Consider the following 22,618-nt stretch of genomic DNA (forward strand, 5'->3'; position numbering starts at 1 on the left):
AGGTTATGGTAATAAAAATTAAAACTAAAAAAAGAGATATTGGATTTAAATCAGAAACTGAAATACAATGGAGTCATCAGAACTGAACCCTGAAAAATTCTGGGACTACCTGCACATAAAAAATAATAAAACTTAATAAAATTTTATATTTATTCTAATTGATTAAGAAAAATTGGTTCAAAATATACCATAATATACATTACAGGTACTTACAACATCCTTCTCCTTTTTATTATAACAAGATGACTAAAATGGTACCTACTTAGCACACTACTGGCAATACATGATACTAATGTTTAAGGAATAAAAAGAGATTAAAGTAAAAATATAGAAAATAAATGACATCATTCTCCCAACCAATAATAAAAAATATATTAATCCCATCCAAATGATATCTTATATTTTTAAAAGTTAAAGAAAACACATGGAAAATTACCGTAGGAAATAATTCTGATAAAGTTGCTGGACATAGGATAAATCCACAACTATATAATGTAGTAGTAAGAAAAATATAAAACACAGAATGTTAAAAAAAAAAATACGGGAATGTTAATTTAATTTGGTAATAACATTTTTTTCAGAGAAAAATAATCTCATTTAAGACTAACGTTAAGTATATTAAATATATGGAGTAATTACATTAAATGAACTAATTATAGAGAACAGGAAATTTTGGTTTTAGTTGAGAAAACGAAAAGAAAAAAAAACCTCCCTAGATTCAGATATAAATTTAATGTAGTATCAATTAAAGGTCCCACTAGGTATTTCACAGCATTTAACAAATTAACCGAAAGCTTTACGAAAAAATATGAGCAGGCTATGTACTCAAAATTATTTTGGTCATTATCTGATTATCTACAACATTATGAAGTAAGTAGCTTTTATGATCCTCATCTTCAAGATGAAATTAAGTAAGGCTCAGAAAGATTAAATAACTGCTTGAGGCCAACCAGTTATTATGAGCAGCTAAAAGTTGAACTCAAGATGTGTTCTAATAACAAAGGTACTAGAGTGGGGGAAAGTAATCATTGAAATTATTTAAAATTTTTATGGAAATGACACAATGAAATAAACTAAAACTAAAAACTTCAATAATGAACATCAAGAGAATCAAAATAAGGAAAATATTACTCCTTTTGATCTAAACCAAAAAAGTAACATACATAAATATACTTACTCCAGTTATTAACAAAACTCCAAATCAGCATAAAAGCACATCTCTACCACCAACAAATGGCAATAGCAGACACTGTACACAGTTCCTTTGTACTTTGAACAAATGGGCTTATAACAAACAGTGTTTAAGAATCAAACCTGTTTGTAAGTAGAGAATTTTGTATATAGTTTTGATCACAATTTGACCACTCAATAAGTGGTCAATTAAGATGGGCAGTTTACACAATTAGAAGATCATTTTTTAAGCATCAACAGAAATAAATGTAATTTTAAGGAACTATAATTTACTACTATACAGCCAAGAATAAGTAAAAAACGATGTGGTGGGCCTATGGAGAAAATGTCTATGGAGTCACTGCTAGAGGACTTCATACTGGTCCAATTCTTCTGTAAAGCACTAAAGATAATAAAACTTTTCTTATTCTATAATGTCTTTCTCTTCTGGAAATTTATTCCAAGAAGGAAAATAAAAGCTAATGTACAAAGATGCTTATTATATTGCTATTCACAATAAGGATACTTTAAAAACAATGCAAATGCTAAGCAATAAATTAAGAAAACTATAGTATTTTAATAAACTTTAAAAATATATAGCTAAAAATATATATATATATATAGCTAAACTCTTACCAATATGCAGGCCATGTTTAATACATGGAAACATCTGTATGCTGATCATAGCTATGAGAAGCATACCGAAACAAAGATTTGAGGGAAATGTGGAAGGAAAGAGGAGTTTTAAAATTAAAACGTGTTATCTTTGTGTACTTTGTGAATGATGACAATGTTTGTTATACAATGAGTAAGCATTTTATTTGTTCACAATGAGAGAGCATTCTTATTATTTCCATTCTGGCTGTTGGTTCCCACTAGTATAGTTTCCCTTCTCCAACCAAATAACAACTTTACGTTCGTATCTTTGTGTTGTTTTTGATTAATGTTTTAATGTGAATTGAGGGGGCAGGGGAGAGGTCACACTTCAGACCATCAAGTCTGCGTTTAACAGTTCAAACCACTCAACACCCCTCATCCTAACCTACCACTCCTGAAAATTGAGTTTTAAAATAAATATTAAGGTTTTCAATAGATATTTCAAAACTAAAATTTAAAGAAATTTTGTTTTTGTAGGCTTGTTGAAGGCAATCAGTTGCCAGACTGCTGTCTCATCCCTCCACAGGGGTGGGCGGCTTGCTCCCTGCCTCTGGGGACAATGGACAGGCTCCTGCAGGAGGGGTTTGCACCCTACTGATAATGTTCCTATGGAGACCTAGAGACCAACCCCTAGACCACCCACTCATTGCTGTGTAACCTATAGTGCAGCTCCTCCCTGTGACGTATGTCTCTACCTGTAATTAGTGGGCTGGCTTGCCCCCAAAAGGGATATAGGCGTGAGTCAGCAATATAGGGGGTTAGAACCTCTCTCGGACCTCTCAGACTCGAACCTTTCTAACTCAGACCTCTCTGACTCTCTCTCCCCCCCCTCTCCTCTCCAGTCCTCTCTCCCTTGTTCCCTTTTCCTCCTTCCCTTCCCCCTCTCTCCACGTGGACCACTAAGCTGGGCTGAGGTGAGCAATGTTGCCATGTAAAGTGTCTGACTGTATTATTGTAATATCTCTCATGCTCTCGATAACTCTAATATAATACATATATATTTCAACCGTACAATTGTGCATTACTGAATCCGAGTAGTAGTAATAGTAGTAGCAGCGGCTGGGGTGGCACCCCACCCTCTCAACACACTTTTAATTTAATACTACAGCTTGTGCTTATATTAGAACTAACAACCATATTTAATTTTATTTCTATGGAAGAAAATGCTTTCTGAATCCCACATTAAACTATACGTAGTCTTTTAGAATGTAAGTTGGGAACATCCAATTTTGTTTTCTGGAAGGTAGACGTAAAGTAAACGTGAGGGTACAGGTATATTTCTGATGCAGTAATAATACTATAGAAAGAAACAAAAAGGATTGATATATCCTTTCTCTAGGTGCTATCCATATTTATGAAAAAACACCAAAGTTCTTCTAGGACTTTAAAATTCTTATTCTACCGAACTCCATTTTCTAAAAGTTATCTTCTTTTTCATAACTCTGTTAAAATTTAAATCACTAAAATTATTTAAAAATAAACAGTGAATTGTCATTTATAAAATAGCATAGCTCCTTGATAGTAAGACTATATTTTCAAAATTATGTGTATTGGAGCTAAGCAATAAGAGATACCATCACAATTTTCAAAAAAATAAAATGAATAATCATACCATCAAACTGGTCTTCACCTTCAGTCATTAGTTCATCATCAGAGCAAATACTCAGAACATTTACCAACATTTCTGTCACTAATAAAAAAAGAAGTTAAACATTAGTGACCATATACAACTATACTTATATGTAAACATAGCAACCAGTTATATAAGTGAACAAAGTTTCCACATAGCTAACACGTTTGTACAGTAAGAATGATAGAAAACGTTTTAATGTACATGATTTTCAAATGAAGTCAATTCAATGTATTACAAGTCTAAGAGAGAGAGAGATTTTCATTATGGAATAAATTTCCAGGTCACTCAGAAAACATAAAGCTCCCGAGAGGTAATAACGAAAATGAATAATATCTGGCTATAAGTCTAACTAAAACCCAGCATTAAAGGGGGAAAAAAAAAAGAATCATAGCACAAACTGCTCCACTGTTTCAAAAATGTCCCAAGATGCAATCTTCAGCAACTCCCCTAAAACTTATTTTAAATATTCCGCTGTCAGGTAAGCATTGGACTGCTCACCACAAATCTTCCACTATCTGCTCTCATGAAGACTGACAGCCTCAGAAACCCTATCTAGAGTGGCTATGAGTTGGGATCAACTCAAAGGCAGTGATCTAAAAGCCTGGGACTCAATTCTCTTTGACAAGCTGTATATTTTTCCTTATCTTTTCAATTGGTTTCCAGGATTGTACTCTTGGTTTTCCTATTTTTTAAGACCGTTCCCACCCTTCTATACTTCTCTGTAAGTACACATAGAGATCAGTGAAACAGAATTGAGTAAAACCTCATATTTTTAAAAATCAATTGTTTTTTGACAAGGATGTCTGAATAATTCAATGGGAAAAAGAACAGTCTTTTCACCAAATAAAAACTACTACCCACAAGCAAATGAATTAAGTTGGGCTCTGTTTCACACAATAGACAAAATGTGACTCAAAATGGATCAAGACTTAAATATGAGAGCTGGAACTATCATACTCTTAGAATAAAACATAAGTGTAAATCTTCATGAGCTTAGAATAAGCAAGGGTTTCATGAATGTGGCACTTAAGAAAAATGATAAATTGAACTTCATCAAAATTAAAAGCTTTTGTGCTTCAAAGGACACCATAAAAAAAGACAATCCACAGAATGGAAAAAAACATTTTAGAATCATGTATCTAACAAGAGGCTTGAATCTAGAATCTACAAAGAGGTCTTACAACTCAAAAGATAAATAATGCAGATGAGCCAGTCAGTGTGCAGTGTAGCAATGATGAAACATACAACTTTCCTCTAGCTCCTAAATGTTTCCTCCTTCCCCACTATCATGATCCCAATTCTACCTTACAAATTTGGCTAGACCAGAGATGTACACTGATATAGATAAGAACTGGAAACACAGGGAATCCAGGTCAGATGATCCCTTCTGGACCAGTGGTGAGAGTGGTGATACTGGGGGGATGGATGGAGAGTGGGGTGAAAGGGGGAACTGATTACAAGGATCTACATATAACCTCCTTCCTGAGGGATGGACAACAGAAAAGTGGGTGAAGGGAGACAGTGTAAGACATGACAAAATAATAGTAATTTATAAATTATCAAGAGTTCATGAAGGAGGGGGGAGCAGGGAGGGAGGGGGAAAAATGAGAAGCTGATATCACGGGCTCAAGTAGAAAGAGGATGATGGCAACAAGTGTACAAATGTGCTTGACACAACGGATGTTTGTACGGATTGCGATAAGAGTTGTACGAGCCCCCAATAAAATTATTTTTAAAGAAAGAGAGAAAGCTTTACCTGGCTTGCACCCTGAATTCAAACTCTTTGCCTCCTAAACTGAGAAAATAAATTTCTGTTTGTTAAAACCAAAATAAGAAAAACAATGCATTTTAAAAGTTGACAAATAATTTAGATGTTTCTCCAAAGATAATATATAAATTGCCAAGAAACCTATGAAAAGAAGCTCGTCATTAGTCTTTAAGGAAATACAAATCAAAACCATAATGAAATACCACTTCATACCAACTACCCATGGCTGGCAAGTCAGTTCTGCCTCACAGTGCCCCTACAGGACAAGGTAAAACTGCCACATAGGGCAGAAGCAAATGGACACATTTTTCTCTGTGCCACACCCATGACAATGACAGCGGTCCTCAACCTGTGGGTCTTGACTTTCACAGGGGGTGATTCATAACAGTAGCAAAATGACAGTTATGAAGTAGCAACAAAAATAATTTTATGGGTGGGGGTCACCACAACACAAGGAACTGTATTAAAGGGTCGCGGCATTAGGAAGGTTGAGAACCACTGGGCTATAATAAAAAAAGACAGATAACAAGTGCTGGTGATAATATGGAGAAATTAAATTAGAACATTGTTGCTGAGATCTAACTTTGGAAACTAACATAATTTGTCAGTTTAAAAAAGATTAAACAGAGTTAGCATTTGACTCAGTAATTCTACTTCAAGGTCTATAACCAAGATAAATGAAAGCATATGAAAAATAGGTGAAAAGTACACAATGTTCACATGACTGTTCACAATAGCTAAAAGCAGAAACAACTCATATGTTCAAAAAACAGAGAAATGGATAAGCAAAATTTGCTATTACCACACAATAACTATTCCAAAAAACCCTCAGACTCACAGCCAGCTGGCTAGTCAGTGCTGATTCAGTGAGTTCACAGGACAGGGCGGAACTACCCGTCTGAGTTTCTGAGATGGCAACTCTTTACTGAAGAACAAAGCCTCATCTTCCCCTCAACTCTGGCAGGTGGTTTCAAAGTGCTGACCTTGCGATTAGCAGATCAATGCAGAACCACTATGCCACTACTCAGCTGTAAAAAGGAAGTATGGATTCATGCTTCCACACGGATAAATCTAGAAAATATGATAGGAAGATGGGAAGAAAGAAGTCACAAAACACCACCTGTTATATGATTCCATTTAAAATAAATGTCTAACAGATCACAATGATCTATCTACATATAACCCCATCTCAGGGGGATGGACAACAGAAAAGTGGGTGAAGGGAGACATTGGTCAGTGTAAGACATGAAAAAATAATAATAGTTTATAAATTATCAAGGGTTCATGAGGGAGGGAGGGTAGGAGAGGGAGGGAAAAAATGAGAAGCCGATATTAAGGGCTCAAATAGAAAGAAAATGTTTTTAAAATGATGGCAATAAATGTAAAAATGTGCTTGACACAATGGATGTATGTATGGATTGTGATAAGAGCTGTATGAGACCCCAATAAAATGACTTAAAACTAACTAACTAAATAAATAAAATGTCTAAAAAAGGCATTTATTTCTATGAGGGCAGAAAGTGGGTTTAGTGTTTACCCTAGATTTGGTGGAGAGTGTTTGTGGGAAATGAGTAGTAACTCCAAATGAGTGGTTTCTTTTGGGGGATGATAACCAAAATTGAGTGTGGTGATGGATCCACTACTCTGTGAACAAACTTAAATAGGTGAATTGTATGGCATGTGAATTATTTTCAATAAAGGTGTATAAAACAAAAAAGAAAATACATGAGGCCATGGAACTGAGAGCCTGGAACAATCAGGAAGCTAGCTGTGATGGCTGGAGCACAGAGAATATGAAAGAGAAAAGGAAGGTCCCTAAGAATCTTCTGTGACAGGTTAAGGAGCGAACTCTATCTTGAAAGTGACATGGGGCACTTATGAATACTAAATAATAGCTTTCACATTTATAGCACTTTTTGTCCAGAAGCATGGCTGTGAAAGACAGGTGAGGACAGCATAGAAACAGCTAGAAAATAATCACCCACTGCCATGGAATTGATTCCAAAGCATAGCAACCCTATATTAGGGTTCCAAGGCTGTAGCTCTTCACGAGACCAGATAGGTTCATTTGTCTCCCATAGAGCAGCTGGTGGATTTGAACCACCAACCTTTCAATTAACAGCCACATGAAAGCACTACCAGGCCTCCAGAGAATATAACAGATAGGGGAAAATGCTATTTTTATTTAGAGAACAGATAGACTGAACAAATTATGAAAGTGCTAGTAGAGAAGTTGAAGAAACAGGAGAACTAATGTTCCTGAGTTAGCAGAAGGGTAATGGGATCTAAAACATAAACTCCAAACCTATTAGGGCTATTCACCTCTTTTCAGGAAAAAAAGTCACTCAACGTCCCACTGACAATTTAAAACTTGTGTGTGATAGCCCACAATCCAGGACTAAGTCTAAGTGTCTGCTTTTGCAGGCCCCTGGGGGCAGTATGGTCCCCTTTGGGAATAGCGATCTAGTAGGACTAAAGTTGAGCTTAGTTTATAGAGGAGAACAGTCAGTGGAGAGGGTTCCCACTAGTGACATGTGTTTTCTCAGAGATGGAGAGAAGTAGACACAAAAAGAAAGTATTGAAGGGAAAAAAGATGACATTCAGAACATCCCCTAAAGGAAATGGAAAAGGAAGCAGATTAGGGAAATAAAGGATGTCTGAATACTATTTGAGAGCTCAGATAAAGCTGAAAACCAAGAGGAAAAGATTATATAAATGTCTCCAGGAGTACTCCATTGCTTAACTGTAAGCATGCATAAAAGGGGCTGTTGAACTTTACTTGGGTTAAGATTTATAGGACAAATTAAGCAGAACAAGAAGACAGAAAGGAATTTGAAGATGTTTTAAAAAGAGAGAGAAAAAAAAGGATCTGACTGGGGAGAAATTACATGGCCAAAGACCTAGAGAGTTCAATAAAGAAGAACTCACTGCCATCAAGTCAATTCTGATTCAGTGTGACCGTATAGGACAAAGTTGAACTACCCCTGTGGGTTTTCAAGACTGTCAAGTAGAAAGCCTCATCTTTCTCTCATGGAGCAGCTGGTGGTTTCAAACGGCTGATTTTGTAATTAGCAGCACAACAAGTAACCCACTATACCACCAGAGCTCCTTAACAGAGATGAGGAACAGCTATAATAAAAATGAAATATATCTAAAATGATGATTTTCATTGTATTATCATTACCAATAGTCATCTTCAACTATTCCCTTCTCTTAAAAATTCAATCTTTTTAAGACAACTGATCCTACTTTTACAACTTTTAAATTACCTTCCAGCTTTCTATTCTCAATACTACCAGTGCTACAGTATGTCTCTACTTAACAGTTCTACCCTGTACGATAGTGTCGCTATGAGCCAGAATCAACTCAGTCACAGAGTTTTATTATGGTTATATCAATCTGCTTCAGAAGTTTCCCACCATTTATCAAAGCTCTAACTTCTCTGTGTGGGACAAAGATACTCATAATCTCAAAAGACAATCCAAATTCATAACCATTGTGCTGATTCAAATTTGTAGCAAACCTGTAGGGCAGAGTAGAATGGCCCTGTGGATTTTGAGATTGTAACAATCTTCACCAGAGTAGAAAGCCTTGTCTTTCTTCTGTGGAGTGGCTTGTGGACCGGAGTAGAAAGCCTTGTCTTTCTTCTGTGGAGTGGCTGGTGGACCGGAGTAGAAAGCCTGGTCTTTCTTCTGTGGAGTGGCTGGTGGACCGGAGTAGAAAGCCTGGTCTTTCTTCTGTGGAGTGGCTGGTGGACCGGGAGTAGAAAGCCTGGTCTTTCTTCTGTGGAGTGCCTGGTGGTTTCAAACTGCTGGCCTGTGATTAACAGGCCAATGCCTAACCCACTACACTACCTGTCCTCTCACGATCTAGTCAAGACTTCATTTTTCAGTCTTTTTCTATTACTTTTCTTTATATATCCTATATTCTAATCAAACAAAGTCACTCAACATTTCTCAAAGAGACCTTATGCTTTCTTATCTGTTTGGAAAATTCTTACCTAAAATTCCTTTACTCATGTCTACCACTATTCAAGTCCCAATTCATATGTTACTTTAACCACTCTGGTAGAAATGACCTTCTCTCTCTCTTTTTACTTCCTATAAAACTTTGCCTATACTTTTAGTAGAGTGTTTGTTCTTCTTGTCAGGTGTCTTTGAGCTGGTTCCCATTCAAAGCAACACCACAGACAATGCATTCTGGTGAAGAGTCTCACTGTCATCACACACCCCAATCCGCTAGCACAATTCCCATCTCTAGGGACTGGATCCTCCTTTTAACAGGTCCAAAGTATGTGAGACAAAGTCTTGCCATCCTTGCTTCCAAAGAGCATTATGGCTATACTTCTTCCAAAACACATCTATTTATTCTTTTGGCATCAAAACCAAACTCATTGTAGATCAATTCTGACTCATAGTGACTCTATAAGGCAGAGAACTATTCCCTAAGGTTTTCTCCAATATTCTTCTTTTTTATGGGAGTAGAAAGCCGTATATTTCTCTTGCAGAGCAGCTGGTGTTTTGAACTGCTAACCTTGGAGGTTATTTCATGGTATTTGCACATGCAAATATTTCATGGTATTTGCACATGCATATGAAGTGATTCAAATGACCATGGCTTGGATCAGACACACATTAGTCTTTAAAATCTGATCTTTGCTCTTCAACACTTTAAAGAGATCCTTAGCAAAAGAATTGTACAAAGCAGTATGTCATTTGATTTCTTGATGATTTCTTTCACGAGTATTGATTGTGGATCAAGTAAAACAAAATCCTTGACAAAGTCAATCTTTCCTGTTTTTCATGATATTGTTTATTGGTTCAGTTGTGAGGAATTTTGTTTTCTTTATGTTGAGATGTAACCTATCTGAAGGCTGTAGTCTTTGATCTGCAAGTCTTCCAAGTTCTCTGCTCTCAGTACTTAAGTCTTCTCTTAAAGCAAGCAAGGTCATATCATCTGCATATTACAGGTTGTTAATGGAATGGTTCAATCCTGACACCGTGTTCTCCATATACCCCAGCTTCTCAAGATTATTTGTTCAACATATAGGCTGAATAAATATCATGCAAGGATAGAACCCTAATGTATACCTTACCTGATTTTAAACCACATAATATTCCCTTGTTCTGTCAGAATGATTGCTTCTTGGTCCATATACATATACATGAGGGTCCATATAAAGGTCCGTCATGAGCACAATTAAATGTTCTATAATTTAAATTCTTCCCAATAATATCCATAATTTATTATGACCCACATAATCAAATGCCTTTGCAAAGTCAACAAAACATCTTTCTGACATTCTCTGCTTTCAGCCAAGATTCATCTGACATCAGCAACGATACCCCTCATTGCATGTCCTCTTCTGAATACGACTTGAATTTCAAGATGTTCTCTGTGACTGTACTGCTGCAACTGTTTAATATATTCTGCAAAATTTCATTTGCATGTGGTATTAATGAAATTGTCTAATAATTTCTGCAATCTGCTGGATCATCATGCTTCCCACATATTTTATCATTATTTCTCTATCTTAAGTCATCTATTAATATGCAAAGACCCATTTCTTACATTTATATTTTTATCTTTAGTGACTAGAATGAAGCAAACTCTCAAAATGAAAAAAAAAATCCAGTAAATTAATAAATCATAGATGCATAAACTACTATGGAAGATCACACTGCAGGGCAGTGAATTATTTAATGTGATTCTTCTGGCCAAACACTCTGATTCCTGCATCTTTCCTTGTATGGGTGTGGTAAGAATGTGGGGTAGATACTGATAGGATTCACCTGTGAGTAATTGTGTACAGGAGTGTCATCCTGCTATGTATAAAATGAGCCGTCTAAGAAGTAGGCGGAGGGATCTCATTACCAGCAAGAGCCAGAAGTGGAGCACGTACTCTGGACCCAGGATCCCTGTGCAGTGAACCTCCCGGATCCAGAAGACAGCTACACCATTAGAGGAGCATGAACTAAAGCATGGGACAGGCTGACTGACTTCCCAAGCCACGGAGCAAGTTGAGTGCTTTTGTGCAGAAAGCTGGCTTATAGAATGAGGTGCTTAGAGGCACTTAATTGGAGAAGCTGGGCTTGCTGACCCACAGAAGTGGAGCTGACTGGCTTTAGACTGAGGCCTACTGGAGTGGGGTGTCTCAGAGCACTTAATTCGGAGAGCTGGACTTGATCCATGGAGTTTAAGCTGAATGCTTTCTGGTTGCGATTTACAGTAGAGTGGTATGCCCTATGGGTATTTGTTAGCAGACTTGATAGAACTTTTTAACAAGTCCTGATAAACAAATCAAAGCTGAGCATTTTTCAATAGCATTACAACTTGACTTCCTTAATAAACCCTTTCATTATGAATTCCGTCATTAGAATAAAAATAGGCTACCTGAACAGCTAACATGGCAAAATACACAGAATTGGGGGAAGTTTTCTTACAGTACTCAAATTTGGGTGGGCGTCTTTTTGCATGTAATATTAAAATATGAGCGCCACAGTTTTTCGAAAGGCCTAATTCAGAAATGATCCAGAGAAAACAAAAAAAGAGTCAAAAGATTAGAATCAATCCCTACAACAAATAAGATGATTTAGAGGGGCAAAAGAACCACAGGTCATGAAGAAGACTTCAAATGTAGGGACATTGATAGAAACCCATTATTCTTCATCTTTGCTCTTGAGGAATCCACAAAAATTAGACTAAATCTTTTCATCTCTCAAAAGCAGTTGTATTAGGTGACTACTAAATTCACTTATGAGCATGAAAATTCTGCTAACCTGGTTTTAGATGGGTGTACTAGGTAAGAAAAACCTACTATTGCTGTTTACTTCATTGTTTTTACACTTAGGGCATAGACAATTAGATTAGGTATAATGAAATATTTCCTTATTACAGAAGTATCAGAGAACTATTACTAGAGAATCTATGGAATGTTCACTTTCCTTCTGCCCCATCCTGCTCACCACCCTGCATCGGATTATATCAAAATAGCTTAATTGCAGAGCAGTCTGAAGGCAGGAGAATGAGCAAGATGAATTCTTAAACTTCCTTTAGTCTGATGATGCTATGATTGAGCTATTTCTCATATCCCAAAGATAGAAGTTTACAAGTGTAATTCATCCCCTACATCTAAGCCTTGCACTGGTCTCCTTCTCAAATGCTAAAGTGGGTAATTCTATCTTCACATTAACTTAATGTTGAAGCAACTGAGTAACTGACAAAGGTTAAAGGCTATCTGCAGAAAATCTTTTAAATATACAGCTTATTAACTGAATTTCAGAGCCAAAAACTGCCATGACAGGAGTGCCATATCTCATACAGAAAGGCACATTTTGTAACAAGGAAGAAGTGAGAAAAACAGAGGGGGCTATGGAACAAAATGGTTTTTAACTATGTCTGTACTCTCATAGTGTTATTTTCCACACATGGAAACTAAGGCGCTTTGTAAAGAAATTATCATTACATGGAAAATAAGAAAGTGATAAAAACGGACAGCCTAAGATTCTATATATCTAGAAACAAAATTTCTTACGTAATATTTATGTTCCATTTAAAAATCTATTAGATATGTACTAATGTATTCATTTAAATTATCAGGTAACTATCAGCATTAAAATTCTTTTAAAATAAATAAAATTCTTTATACACTTTTGACCTATGAAAAAAATATTAAGGTAGAATCTGAGTTTCTCTCAGGATAGAGTTGATATAAAATGACTAACACTGTCAAAAATTAGGGCTATTAAATTAGCTCATGAATTGCTATGACATGCCCCAAAGTGGTAATAAATTATGCAGAAGGGTCCATTCTGAAGCATAGCTGTTTCTCCAATATTTAATAAAAGATTTAAGCTAAAGAAAAAAAGGAAGAAAACTCAACAGCTGAAGACAACATCAGGCTATTTATAAGTCTTCTCCCTGTCCCCCAGACACTCTCACATGGGGGCTGTACACAGCTAACTAAAATATCTTTGAGGCTCTCATATCCACACCCACTGACACAAGTAGAGCTGTGAGCACAGTGAAACTTGACTTCAGTTTCCTCTAGCAAACATGTGCCTGCAATAGTAAACGGGAGTAAATGTAACAGGGATAAAACAATTGTTTTAGGTCGTTTTTCTTTGTTTTTTATTTTTAATTTTTAAAAATTCATACCTTTTTCTCCAACAAATGGTAGAGACCATGTGAAGACATCCATAAAATTGGGCAACCAGTAAGGATGTGGAGAACAATTAAACTGTCGAATATTCATCACATTATTTTCATACTTTAATACAGCAGCTGCAAGATAAGTTTGAATGTCGATTTAAGAATTTGTCTTTAATGTCAAAAGTATAAAACACATAAAAACAGAAAAATATCTTTTTTAGGGAGAGGAGAGTTGAGGAGTGACTGGAATTAGGGATGGAAGAGGGAAATACAAATTAATTTTCAGTAATAATAAACTTTTCAAATAAAAATATACTTTTATATAGCGTGATAGGCAGATTTTCACTCATTAAAAATGAAATTTCCAGATTCTCTCTAGAATGTTCATTTTATGTTATAACCCAATGATGAACATGCACTTTACTAAATCCAAAATTGTGAAAATACAAATTTTAGAGTAAACACAGAATGGCAATGAGCAATTTTCTAGGTTTAAAGCTCAAACAAGTTGGAGGTATTTTAGAGAGTCTTTTCAGCTGTGGGCAACCTGAAAAGGATAGCTGAAAGGTAATCAAGCAAAATAAATATCAATTTTAAATATTTTTTTCTAGATCAATTTGTTTCGTTTAAGTTGAGAAATCAGGTGAAGCCACTACAAAGAGTATTTTACTTCACTTAGGGGAAAAATCCCACTAAAACACCAAAAGAGAAAACATTACAGCTAAGTAACCCAAAACTAACATAGATTCACCTAATGTTTTAACATGTTAATATAATTAATATCTTAAAGTAACTGACATAGAATTTAGTCATGGTTATACTGAATTTTATGGAACACTGGGTTAGAAGGGCTAGATTCCAATCTATGTACAGAATATACTAGCCATGCAATGATGAGTTAATTATTTAACAAATCTTTTACTCATTTTTAAGTAGGTAACTAATATATCAAACCTGCATGTCTCAGAAGTTTAAGATCAGTGAATATGTCACGTTAAAGTACATAAAATTATAAAATGCCTTATAGGTATTATAATTATAGCAACTGTGGCTATATATGAGGGCCTTCAAAATTTTGTAGGAAAATGGAAATAAAAAATAATGGAATTTTCCCACAAACTTTTTGATGCCCCTTTGTATGTATACTCATTCTGTGAGTATGGAAAAATAGATATAAATCTAAAATGTATGGTTCTGGCTAATAAAGTAAAAAGAAAACATGCTACATGTTACTCTTCACTAACAACTTCAAAAGTTCAGGAAAATGGGATTATAAGATAATGGAATTTTTCAACAAATGTTTTGAAGTCCCTCGTACATGTAATTTTCCCATGTGAAATAAAAGTATTTTAAATGTAGACCCAGAAAAAAATCCCTTAAAATAAAAGTAAGACGTTTGCTATTAAAAAAATAAATAAATAAATAAAAATAAATAAATGTAGACCTAGAAACCATGGACTTGGGTTGATACTAATCTTATTTAGTATGGGGGGCAGGGTGGCGTTGAGGAAGAGACTCTAGAAAATTGCCTTGAGAATGGAATGAAACACTACAAACGTCCATACAATGTAATCACTCAAATTATTAACATTATTTACATCCAGATTCAGAAATACCAAGAGACACTTGATGTTGACAAGACAGAATCTATAGTTTAAGTTTCTTTTCTAAAGACTAACAAAACAATTCCTTAACTTCCTGACAAAGGACAACCAGTAAACTAACGAACTGGGCACTGAACACTGACTCTTATAATACTGACAAGGGGAGATAACTAGTGAAGAATTACAACATTGGAAGAAAGCTAAGTGCAGTATTTGTTTCTGTTTTTCAGAATGGACATAGAATTTGACATATTTATCCTCAAAAAATAAAGGATAAAGGACATCATTAGTTATCTTTATAGAATTTTCAAAACCAAAATACAATTTAAAAGCTCACTTAAGCATTGGCATAATCCAGAGCTTCACAGATACCCGTTTCTCAAGATGAGCAATTCACTTTACTTCAATGCTACCGGTATTTTGATAATTATTAACCTTCTATAAATTCTTGTAGCATTTTCTATATCAAAGTTTTTATCCAGTCTGCAGTTTGATCTGAAGGCAAATGTTTTAAATCTTTTAACTATAATCTCCCATAAATACTCTATTTTGAACTTACACCGTGACCCATTTTTAGCAATGACCTCATTATCTCTCTAAATGTACTTTTAAGTCTTTAACCTTCTGTTCTTTCTTCCTGGCACATCCACTTCTGTCTGACCCTGGAAGTTATGGCAACTGAATTCCAGACATGTCAAGGCAGAATAAGAGCTGGCTTCTTAATTTCCTCTTCTGAAAATGTGAACTTCGAAATATACCCAATCTCATTTTCAATGTCCTTGGCACACACAACTAAGTTAAGATCCTTTGGGATATATCATTCAACAAGCTATGTTCAAAGTTAAATGAAATCCAGTTATTATAGACTAACCAACTTTGGAAGGAGAGGATATGGAAATCACTGAAGCAAAGGATAAAGAAAAAAAGAGAGAGAAAGAAGAAAAAGGGAGAATAAGCAGTGAAAAGAAAAGAAAGGAAGCATATTTCCCTCAAAGGAGGCCAAGAGTGGATTAATCAAAGACAGCTCAGACACAAATCGTCATGAGGAGAGGTACAAAAGGAAAAGGATATTAAGAGAACCTGGATCAGAGAACATAAAACAAGAAACATGATAAACTAAACAGGTAGGACAGTGCAAATAACTGAAGTAAGTGGTCATAGCATTGACATTTTATACAAGCAAGAAAGTATTCTCGATTATAAAGAGAAAGAAAATTTAAGAAAGGAAAGTTGAGAAAAAGCAAGGTTGACAAGTTGTGGAATGGTTACATATGACTTAAATTCTTCACATTTTGGATTGTATCTCTTTTTCTCTCCCCTCCCTTATATCTTATAACTTTTCATAATAAGATTTGGATAGATAGCACTTCAAACAATACCCCTTTTCTACTATTGTTTCTACAAAATAAATCAATTAAAATGCTAAGTTTCTTAACAATTTTTTTTATCAACAACATCTTACCTTTATTATTGTAGACATCTAAGTAATTAGGTGCCGAAAAAATTGTTATTAATGAAGGGAACCCTGTAGTTTGACTTTTTCTGTACATTCTATAGCTGCAAAACAAATAGCTTAATATGCATCGTAAAGCATCAATCATGATTACTAAGTTTGATTTGTATTTAAGGTGTTAATTTGGGTCAGGGAAATAAAACTCTTACCCTGCATCTTGAGCTTCATGAGCTCTAATAATCGATAACAAATTATTGTTTTGCAAAAATTCACATACTGCTGGATAGCTGTAGGGGAAAAAAAGTAAATTAAATAAAACAATGTTTTTCTATATAAAGCATATGCTATTTTAAGAACTAAAATGTGATTAATCTAGGACATTTTTCCTTACTTATAAAAATAAGAACATCCTCGAACTGTATTGTGACTAAAATGTTCCTGTGACTTTTCATTTCCAAAATCTTCAGAGGGATCAGACCATAACAAGTCACACATTGGTCCAAATGCAGGTGGTTCTTTGAATCTATCTAACTGTGAAAGAAAAGAAACAAAGAACAGAAATAATGCATCAAAAAGTAAGGAGAGAATGGACATGGGAAAGGGGTACCAATTTTGAATAATATCCATATTATACTGCTCTGAATGATTAGAAGACATTTCCATACATTATCAACATATAAAAATTTATCAATATTTAATCTTGGCAGCAAAGAGAAGTCTGAAGCTTCTAGTCTATGTTCAACAAAATACAACATACATGAAACAATCTTGGAGCTAAAGTGTATACTCACTCTCCTAATATCATCCAGTGTGTGTATTTCTGGTGAAAGTCCACCATGAACACAAAGAAACTGTTGATTTAAAAGTGCAGCAAGAGGCAGGCTATCAAAAGCTTCCATGCAAGCTTCATACACTCTTTCTGAATACTTAATTTTACCTAGAAAAATAAAAAACAAATTTTAATAGTTGAAAATTACATTAATCAACCTGAAAATATAAAATCCTTAAAACAAAGGCAAGAAAAACTAGAGAGTTGGAAAACAAACAAGTTGTAGCCATGAGTTGAGAATGGGTGATTAGATGAGTACAGAAAGGCAGGAAGAGGGAATTGACAATTTTCTATACTGATGAACAACTATTATGAGAAGGCTTCAAAACTTCCATGGAAAATGTAATTTAAAAGTAATGACATTTTTCCACAAGCTTTTTGAAGCTCCAGTATATGTTATCTGTCAAACTTACACACTTGAACAACACAAAAAATGAATTTGACTATTCTCACTGCCATTGAGTCAATGCCAAATCAGTGACTCTATAGACAGGGCAGAACCGCCCCTGTGACTTTCTGAGATTGTAATTCTTTTTTTTTTCCCCCTTATATTTTAATTGGGGGCTATTACATCCCTTATCACAATCCATACATTCATCCAGTGTGTCAAGCACATTTGCACATATGCTGCCATCATCATTTTCAAAGCATTTTCTTCCCACTTGAGCCCCTGATATCAGGTCCCCATTTCTTCACCCTCTCTCCCCCACCTACCCTCCCTCACAAACCCTTGATAACTTATAGATTATTATTTTCATATGGATTATAACTCTTTACAAGAGTAAAAAGTCCCATATTTATCCCACGGAGTAGCTGGTGGTTTCAAACTTTGGCCCTTTTGATTAGCAGTGCAACTCATAACCACTACATCACCAGGGCGCCTTTTAATTTCCCTATACTATAGAGAAATTAAAAAACAGGCAAAGATCTTCCCTTCTCAGAATCAACAAAAGTAATGTTAGCAGTCTTATGAAGACAAAATATTTGTTCTTACAATAACTAGTGCAATAGTATATCAGGGATGTAGAAGAGTGAGGGGATTTGGGGAACAAACAATGAATGCAGGAGGGGAGAGCAGAACTGATCGTGATGATGTACATACAAATCTTTTGAAAGCAATTTAACTATGATATGTTATCATAATATCATAATATGTTAACTATGATATCATAACTATGTTATGATACGTGAATATTATATCAAGAAAACCAATGAAAAAAGGGGAAAAAAAGAAACCAAACTTGACCAATGGCTACCGTGGGTGAAAGAAGATGAGTTTTTGCTTAGGGGGCTTTCAGTTTATGCTAATTTAGGTGGTTGAATAATTGGGGGGGAAATCAATAATCGCTGTACAATATGAAGAGTATAATCAGTGGCTCTGAATTATACATGCAGAAGGTGATGAATTGGAGAATGTCTTTTATGTACATGTTTTGTCACAATTAAAAAGAATTATACAGATAACAATGAGCACAAAGAAAAAGAAAATGTTCTAAAATTGATTGTAGTAATGATTGTACAACTCTTCTTGATATGGTTGAATAAGTGCCAATAAAATTGTAAAAACAAAACAATATTTGCTCTCTCTAAATTGATTTTAAGTACACAGCAGATAAGTAAAAAGTATCCCTGCATGTCTATCTAGATAAGATATGGGGGATAAACAATCTGGAGGAGAAAACAACAGGACTGAAGGTTCCAGGAGACATGAGAGAGGAGGAAGCTGGAAAAAGGAATTGGTTGTTAACAAACCCAGGGACAAGAGAACAACAAGTGATCTAAAATCGATGGCAAGGAGGGTATAGAATGCCTGTTAGGGCTTTATCAAGGACAATGTGACCGAGAGGAATTACTGAAACCCAAATGAAGGCTGAACATGATAGTGGGGCAAGAGGAGAGCAAAAAGAAATAGAGGAAAGAACTAGGAAGCAAAGGGCATTTATAGAGGTCTAAATACAGGCATGTACATATGTAAATATATTTGTATATGATGATGGGGAAATGAACTATGTACAAATATTTAAAGGTTTAGTATTAAGGTAGTAGATGGACATTGGGCCCCTATTCAAGTACTCCCTCGATGCAAGTACACTTTATTCTATTAACCTGGCATTCCATGATGCTCACCTTCCTGACACAATTGCTGAAGTGAAAGTGGGTGCATAAGCAAATGTGGCGAAGAAAGCCAATGGTGCCTGGCTATCAAAGAAATAGTGTCTGGGGTCTTAAGGGCTTGAAGAGAAACATCTTCAAGCAGCTATCTAGCTGAAAAGCAACAAAGCCCACATGGAAGAAGCACACCAGCCTATGTGATCAGGAGGTGTCGAAGGGATCAGGTATCAAAGACCCAGAACAAAAAAAATCCTATCATTGTGAATGAGGGGAGTGTGGGACTGGAGACCCAAAGTACATCTTTAGGCAACTGGACTTCCCCTTACAGAAGGGTGTTGGGGAAGAGACAAGCCAGTCAGGGTGCATTATAGCACCAATGAAACATACAACTTTCCTCTAGTTCTTTAATGCTTCCACACCTCCACTATCATGACCCCAATTCTATTTTACAAATCTGGCTAGACTAGAGCATGTACATGGGTACAGATAGGAGCTGGAAACACAGGGAACCCATGACAGATAACCCTCAGGACCAATATTGAGAGTAGCCATACAGGAGGGTAAGGGGAAGGTGGGGGCACATAGAGGTAACCGATCACAATGATCTATCTATAATCCCTCCCAGGGGGATGGACAACAGAAAAGTGGGTGAAGGGAGACATCAGTCAGTATAATACATGAAAAAAAATTATTAATTATCAAGGATTCATGAGGGAGGGAGGGGGAAAAAACAAGAAGCTGATACCAAAGGCTTAAGTAGAAAGAAAATGTTTTGAAAATGATGATGGCAACAAATGTACAAATGTGCTTTACACAATGGATGGATTTATGGATTGTGATAAGAGTTGTATGAGCCCCCAATAAAATGATTTAAAAATTTTTTTAAAGGTAAGTAAAAAGAAAATTGCTAAAATTAAAAAAGTAAATTCTCTATAAAAACAGTTCAACAATAGGCCAAGTAAGGTGAAGTCAAAAGCTATATTTGAGAGTGACATAGTTTTAATCCTTTAAGAGTCAATGACTACTGATGATAGCGTGAGGGGGAGAGGGGATAATAGGGAGCTGACATCAAAGAGTTTAAGAAGAAGGAAAATGTTTTGAAACTGATTGTGGTAGCAACTGTACAATTACGCTTGATCTAAATGAATTATGGAATGTTATGATATCTATAAGAGCTCCCAATAAAATGATTAATAAATAAATAAATTAGAAATGGAGAAGTAAAAAAAGACAGTGACTACTTTCTTGCTAATATCACAAACAAGACTACTACATCATCACAATAAAACTTAAGTAACATCCAATTAAAATAGAAAATATCATATTCATATATTGGAAGTACTGAGAATTGCTCTCTTCTATGCTGAATGCCTAAAATGGGCAATGAAACAGGAAACTAATGCAGTAACAAAGAAGAAAACGGCCATCACATCACACTGTCATTATTTGCAGAGAAACATCATGTATATTCCTGTTCCTTTGTACCTTTCAATTACTCAGTATTTTATGTCTTTAATTATCTCAGAAAAATAAGCTTAGTTCCTATTTATTTTTAATAGTATAAAATTAAAATATGAGAAAAATTTATATTCAGCAAAGGTTCTAAATGTGGCATTCTGATAAAACTGTAGTTTAACAAAATTTTTAATTTGCTTACTTTTACGGCAAGCATGTACTTTCTAGGCCTCATATTAAATTCACTTGTTATCTGCCTGATGCTTAAAGATATATATGAGTTACCACCTTATGTTACCCATTATTTTATTCCATTTACTTCAAGTCTCTACCAATGTGATCTTTACTGGGTCATGTTTTCAGTAATTTCAAAATTATTTCTATTTTTAGAACATAATTCTAAGACTTAATAGTCATAAATATGAACAAACACATGGATATAAGGTGTGAAAAAGGTCAAACAATGCTGTATCGGGTAAGTGCTTATAGCTTATAGATTGACATTGCTATAGTTTAAGGGAAAGAAATTCGGTGACTACACAGGTAAGAATTTTAAGTCATCAATAACATGTTTTGTTTTGTTTTCAAAGTTTAATTGGCACTTCATCGACATATCATACAATAGTTCCCACCATATCAAGAAGAGTTGTACAATCTTTACCTCAATATCAGAACATTTCCTTTTTCCAAGTACTCGTTGTTCATGTAATTTTTTTTTTCAATTTTGGCAAAAATATACACAACAAAATATTCACCAATTCAACAACTTCTAAATGTATAATTCAGTGGCATTGATTATACTTTTCATGTTGTACAAACATTATTGTTATCCCCTCCAAACTGTTCCTCACCATTAAGATGAACTCAATTGCCCCTAAGCAAAGCAAACACCCTTCACCCATGGTAACCATAGGTCAAGTCTGTTTTTTTAAGTAGTTTTTTTTAAATGACAAAATAATAATAATTTATAAATTATCAAGGGTTCATGAAGGAAGGGGCAGTGAGGAGGGAGGGGCAAAAATGAGGAGCTGATACCAAGGGCTTAAGTGGAGAGCAAATATTTTGAAAATAAAGGGCAACAAATGTAAAAATGTGCTTGACACAATTGATGTCTGTATGGATTGTCTTAAGAGTTGTATGAGCCCCCAATAAAATGATTTTTTAAAACAGTAGTTTTTTTGATATAATATTCATATATACACTTCTATAGTTAAACTGCTTCTAAAAAGAGTTGTACATGCATAATCACAATCAGCTCTAATGCTCCCTTCCCACTGCTGACTGAAAGGTTGATGGTTTAAATCCAACAACTATTCCTTAGGAAAAAGATGTGGCAGTCTGTTTCCAAACAATTAAAGCCTTGAAACCCTATAGCGCATTCCTACAAGGTTCTATCTAAATTGACTCCACCATAATTGGTATGATTTTTTGTAACAGCATATTTGAAATTATCTGCAATGATGACAGAATAAGTAATTGTTAAAGAACCTTCATAAGAATGTCTCAAAATTGAGGGGCAAAATCTCTTCTGCAGTAGCAACAACAAAGTTTCTTTCTTTTAGTTTTATTATTCCACCTAGGAAAAATAATTTTAACATTTAAACTATCAACAAATGGGGAGCTAACAACAATGATTATGAGAAAATGTACTGACATTGTGGTGGTGATTGCACAGTTCCTCTTAATGTGATTGAACAATTAAACACTGAACATATGTGGCATATATATGAATTATATGCCAATTAAAAAAAACTATTTAAACTATCAGCAAAACCCAAAACTGTTC

General features: G+C 35.0%; 1 protein-coding gene across 6 annotated transcripts in view; it reads right to left on the minus strand.

Annotated features, from left to right (window-relative positions):
* The window catches only part of PPP3CB (protein phosphatase 3 catalytic subunit beta), a 63,887-nt gene that overhangs the window by 13,755 nt on the left and 27,514 nt on the right, over positions 1-22,618 (minus strand). For 5 of the 6 annotated variants that reach the window (XM_004701166.4, XM_004701165.3, XM_045291198.1 and 2 more), the window contains exons 5-10: positions 17,228-17,373; positions 16,828-16,967; positions 16,646-16,723; positions 16,446-16,540; positions 13,386-13,511; positions 3,440-3,517 (exon numbers count right to left, since the gene is read on the minus strand). In XM_004701166.4, the coding sequence (XP_004701223.1) occupies positions 3,440-3,517; positions 13,386-13,511; positions 16,446-16,540; positions 16,646-16,723; positions 16,828-16,967; positions 17,228-17,373 (663 nt within the window). The remainder of the gene's footprint in view (positions 1-3,439; positions 3,518-13,385; positions 13,512-16,445; positions 16,541-16,645; positions 16,724-16,827; positions 16,968-17,227; positions 17,374-22,618) is intronic. The other variant, XM_045291199.1, reaches the window with a different exon arrangement.

Source organism: Echinops telfairi, unplaced genomic scaffold (genome assembly GCF_000313985.2).
Source record: "Echinops telfairi isolate 266 unplaced genomic scaffold, ASM31398v2 ScPeMD7_70;HRSCAF=299, whole genome shotgun sequence".
Classification (NCBI taxonomy): domain Eukaryota; kingdom Metazoa; phylum Chordata; class Mammalia; order Afrosoricida; family Tenrecidae; genus Echinops; species Echinops telfairi.